This window comes from Otolemur garnettii, unplaced genomic scaffold, assembly GCF_000181295.1.
Source record: "Otolemur garnettii isolate 467f Iridium unplaced genomic scaffold, OtoGar3 scaffold00174, whole genome shotgun sequence".
Taxonomy (NCBI): Eukaryota; Metazoa; Chordata; class Mammalia; order Primates; family Galagidae; genus Otolemur; species Otolemur garnettii.
Window position 1 is genome coordinate 2,445,348 of NW_003852569.1, and position 5,398 is coordinate 2,450,745.

Genomic DNA, 5,398 nt, shown 5'->3' on the forward strand with positions numbered 1-5,398 from the left:
CTTTTCATATAACTATAACATAATCAGAGAAGAGTACATAAATCAAAATAAATAAAAATGTACAAGTCAATGAATAATGAACATACCCATGTAGCCAGCATGTAGCCAGCATCAGATTAAGAAACAGAACACTGGGCAGCACCTGCGGCACAAGCAGTAGGGTATTGGCCCCATATCCTGGAGGTGGTGGGTTAAACCTGGCCCTGGCCAAAACCTGCAAAAAAGAAAAAAAAAAAAAAAAAGAAACCGAACATTGGCCCTGTGCCTGTAGCTCAAGTGGTTTAGGCATGAGCAATATACACCGAGCCTGTCAGTTCAAATCCAGCCCAGGCCCGCCAAACAACAACTATAACCAAATAATAGCCAGGCATTGCGGCGGGTGCCTGTAATCCCAGCTACTTGGGAGGCTGATGTAAGAGATCACTTTGAGCCCAAGAGTTTGAGGTTGCTATGAGCAGTGACACCACTGCACTCTACCCAGGATGACAGCTTGAGACTCTGTCTCAAAGAAAAAACAAAAACAAAAAACCAGGGCTTGGTGCCTGTGGCTCAAGTGGCTAAAGTGCCAGCCACGTACACCTGAGCTGGTGGGTTCGAATGTAGCCTGGGCCAGCCAAACAACAATGATGGCTGCAACCAAAAAATAGCCAGGGGTTGTGGCGGGCACCTATAGTCCCAGCTATTTGGGAGGCAGAGGCAGGACACTCGCTTGAGCCCAGGAGTTGGAGGTTGCTGTGAGCTGTGATGCCACAGCACTTTACCCAGGGCAACAGCTTGAGGCTCTGTCTAAAAAAAAAAAAAGTTACCAGCACCCTACAAACCCCCTTCATATCCTCTCCCAGGACCAAACAATGTGAATGTTCCTTTGAACTCCATAGCATTATACTGACACTTTTATATAGACGCTTATCATATTTTGCCTTGCATAAAGATGATAATTGTACCTTTTTCCATTAAAAATGCACCTAATTATACAAAAAAATGAACAGCCACAAGCCTGTCACAAGAAGCTATCTAAAAATATTAAAATTTAATGTTAAATGTGCCCTGTTATCAGCAGACCAATGTTTGTTTTTAATATTAAAATGCCAAGCAGCTAAGGCGCTGGCCACATACACCTGAGCTGGAGGGTTGGAATCCAACCCGGGCCGCCAAAACAACAACGACGGCTGCAACCAAAACATAGCTGGGCGATGTGGCGGGCGTCGGTAATCCCAGCTACTTGGGAGGCAGAGGCAGGACACTCGCTTGAGCCCAGGAGTTGGAGGTTGCTGTGAGCTGTGATGCCACAGCATTCTACCCAGGGCAACAGCTTGAGGCTCTGTCTCAAAATAATAATAATAATAATAATAATAATAAAATGCCATGCTTTTTGACTAACACTCCAGGAAAATGTCTCAATTTAATCTTGAAGACTTTTGGTACATGTGGCGCACTGAGAAAGCTCTTCCTCTCCAACCCCAACTACACTGCAAGCATTCCACAGCTTTACTTATATTTAAGTAAAGACTGTTCAGTAGACTCTCTTACTATATATGCATCCTCTGCGAAACTAATATAGTATCATATACAGACACTCAAGAGAAATGTCGTTTTATATATATATATGTATGTATATATACTTTTTTTAGACAGAGTCTCACTTTGCGACCTGGTAGAGCGCTGTGAAATCACAGCTCACAGCAACTTCCAACTCCTGGGCTCAAGCCATTCTCTTGTCTCGGCCTCCCAAGTAGCTGGGACCACAGGCGCCCACCACAACTCCTGGTAACCTCAAACTCTCGGGCTCAAGTGATTTTCTTGCCTCAGCCTCCCAAGTAGCTGGGACTACAGGCGCCTGCCACAACGCCTGGCTATTCTTTTTTTTTTTGAGACAGAGCCTCAAGCTGTCACCCTGGGTAGAGTGCCATGACATCACAGCTCACAGCAACCTCCAACTCCTGGGCTCAAGCGAGTCTCCTGTCTCCGCCTCCCAAGTAGCTGGGACCACAGGTGCCCGCCACAACGCCCGGCTATTTTTGGTTGCAGTCATCGTTGTTTGGCGGCCGGGGCTTCATTTGAACCCGCCACCTTAGGTATATGTGGCTGGCGCTTTAGCCGCTTGAGCCACAGGCGCCAAGCCACGCCCAGCTATTTTTAGAGACAAGTCTCCCTCCGACTCAGGCTGGTCTGGAACTCCTGAGCTCAGGCGATTCACCCAGCTCAGCCTCCCAGAGTGCTAGGATTACAGGTGTGAGCCACTGTGCCCAGCCACAAGAAATGTTGTTGAACTAGGATTCTGGATAGGTTAACTAGTATTAACTACACTAATTAAACGTTTACCATGTTATCTAGAATCTGCTCCCTGTTTCGAGGAGCTGAGTCTCCATAGGATAATTCTGGAACTGAGTACAATACTACGTAAGGATTAGATTACGGAACGTAAGCCATTAAGCAATTAGTGTTCAGTACGTTGGAATTCAGTTTCTCCATTTCACACATCGGGTGACACATCGTAATAGCGTCTACTAGCATTTAAAAATCCAATCTGGTAATAGCCAGGCATTGTGGCTGGCGCCTGTAGTCCCAGCTACTCGGGAGGCTGAGGCAAGGGGATGGCCTAAGCCCAGGAGTTGGAGGGTGCTGTGAACTCTGACACCACAGCACTCTGTAGGCGATAATAAAGTGAAACGCTGTCTCCACACACACACCAAAAAAACCAATCTGGCCAGGCAGGGTGGCTCACACCTGTAATCCTAGCCCTCCGGGAGGCCGAGGCGGGTGGGTTTCTTGAGCTCAGGAGTTGGAGACCAGCCTGAGCAATAGGGAGACCCCGTCTCTACCCAAAGTGGAAAAACCGAGGGAAAAGGATGGTTCACCCGAAGAGCCTGAGGTTGCTGTGAGCTATGACGCCACAATACTGTACCCAGGGCACCAGAGGGAGACTCTTTTTCCAAAAAAAAAAAAAAAAAGTCCAATCTGATCTCCCCATTTTCTGGAGATCGATGATTTTCTGCTAACGTTTTTTAATCCTCTCCACCTGAGAATAAAAGATTTACATCCTTTCGCTCTCCAGTTTGACGACTTGCAAAGACTCCTGGGCGCCAGGCGGTGAGGTTGATGAAAATCTGAGCCCACCAAAAGGCAAAAATGCCAAAGCTAGCAGCCCCGCCCCGAAAGCCCCCACAGTCCTCCAATTGGTCATCGTGGCTCACTCTCTTTCCAGGTTGGTGTTCCAGCTTGCCGGTCGCCTCTATAGAACCTACCTTTAGCCAGCGACTATTGGTAGATCGTTACGTCACTGTCCCACTACTCCACTCCTATTGGCTCCCATAAGAAGAGGCGGTCGCAACGTCACAGGCAACTGCCGCCATTTTGACTGAGCAACCCTAGTGACAGGAGCCGAAGCCGCAGAGCAGGTTGTCCCCATTTCCCCTCCCCCTTCCCTTCTCCGGTTGATTTCCCGGGCCCCCTACACTCCACAGTCCCGGTCCCGCCATGTCCCAGAAACAAGAAGAAGAGAACCATGCGGAGGAGACCGGCGAGGAGAAGCAGGTGAAATGGAGGGGGTGCAGGCGGGCGAGCTGGGGGCGACCGGGATGGGGCGGGAGACCGTCTCCCACCGGTGCGGGATTGGTCGCCATGGTCTCGGGCTCTGCAGGGGTTGGACACTTCTTGCGTCACGCAGGGTAAGCGTCAACATGGCCTGGTGCTTTGGCGCTGGTTAGTTAGGTCGATTGTCACTCTGTACAGTTTCTTCCCTGATTGGCCAGTAGCCCTACAGCTCAAGCCGCGGAAGCCGTGCTCTAATTGGCCGATTTTGGACGTGGGGCGGGTGTTCGAGTGAATGGAAGGGGGCTGGTGGTCCTGGACCTATATGTGTTTTCTGGTTAGCAGAAGTGAATGGCTTAGCGACCAGGCCTGCATCCTCCATCCGCGAAGAGATACGGTAGAAGTGAAGACGTTTTAAGGAACAATATTGGGGGAGGGAAGAGTAATAATTATTATCATGGCTAGTTTAAGGTGACAACTTTCTCTAGAGACATATTTTGATAGATGGAGAATGGTCTGTTACTTACCTTCAGTGAGGACTGAAGAAGATTGAAGACTCGAATTCCAAACAGTAAACCTAGAAAAGACGCCGACAGAATCGTGACAAGAAAGACACCACCCTCTTCCCCCATAGTTCCGAGGCAGTGGGACTTAGTCCCACCCCCGATTCAGTGATGAAAACACTAACGCCAAATAAACCTCTTCTTGCGGGTTTTACTGGGCTCAAGGACTCATGAAACACATCTGGTATTATATCTATGCGTGATTTTCAAGGGAAGGGAATGTAATTCCACTAAAAAAGCCACACGTTGACTTCAGGTCTTTTCAGAAAGTCACTGAAAGGCCAAGGGTAGTAGTCAGGCCTGTAATCCTAACTCTTAGCCAGGATGAGGCAGGAGGATTATTTGAGTTCAGGAGTCGGAGGCTGTAGTGAACTATGATCATGCCACTGCCCTCCAGCCTAGGTGACAGAACAAGACCCTATCTCTAAAATAAAAATTGAAGAAAAAAAAAGTCACAAAAAGGCTTTGTGACTGAAAAGGGCAGCAGGACCCACAAAAAAGCAAGGAGAGATTGACAACAATAGTGAGAACCCCTAAAAGCCAGTTGAAGCTCTTGGCATTTCCCCAAACTTCCATCACTTGCCCCAAAAGAGTAGATATTGATATTTGGTTAAAACTTAGTGGGTAAAAATTAATGTGTTTTTATTTTCCTTATATCAAAAACAATGTCTTTTAAATCTGTTTATCGGTCACCTTCCTACAATATTTACAGAAATTTTTAAGCAATGTTGTTTCATTACTCAGGTGTAGATCTTTAGAAAAGGCCACATAACTACCCTTCTCCACGAGAAGCTTATCCCCCTGGATTTCCCATTTAACCTGTAAGAAAGATAACCTAGAGAACTCTCCTACTCACCTTATGTCACCTATGGCCAGCTCTTTTCCTGGCATTTGTACTGAATGAGCTATGGCCCACTCTGTGATTAAAGAATTCTGTTTAGGAGGGTCACTGGAGTGGAGTCTGAGAAGCAGCTTGTCTTTTTCTTCTCACAATAATTGAAGTAAGGTCTAGCTTTCATGTTTACAAGTGGGTGGATCTCCAGGAAAAGTTGATAGCATAAAGGTTATCAGATATTAGAAGCAGTTGTTTCTCAGTCTTTAATTTTATTTGGAACATTTGTTTTCTTTAGGACACTCAGGAGAAAGAAGGTATTCTCCCAGAGAGAGCTGAAGAGGCAAAGCTGAAGGCCAAATATCCAAGCCTAGGACAAAAGCCTGGAGGGTCTGACTTCCTCATGAAGAGACTCCAAAAAGGGGTATGGACCGTAATCTCTTCCCCTCTTATTTTGGACCCAAAGGGGATT

At 47.1% G+C, this 5,398-nt stretch overlaps 1 protein-coding gene across 2 annotated transcripts in view; it reads left to right on the forward strand.

Annotated features, from left to right (window-relative positions):
* Positions 1-3,323: 3,323 nt before the first annotated feature.
* ENSA (endosulfine alpha) overlaps positions 3,324-5,398 on the forward strand; it is an 8,038-nt gene continuing 5,963 nt past the window's right edge. For both annotated transcript variants that reach the window (XM_003800403.2, XM_012811786.2), the window contains exons 1-2: positions 3,324-3,534; positions 5,225-5,350. In XM_003800403.2, coding sequence (XP_003800451.1) covers positions 3,478-3,534; positions 5,225-5,350 — 183 coding nt within the window. In that variant the 5' untranslated portion in view covers positions 3,324-3,477. The remainder of the gene's footprint in view (positions 3,535-5,224; positions 5,351-5,398) is intronic.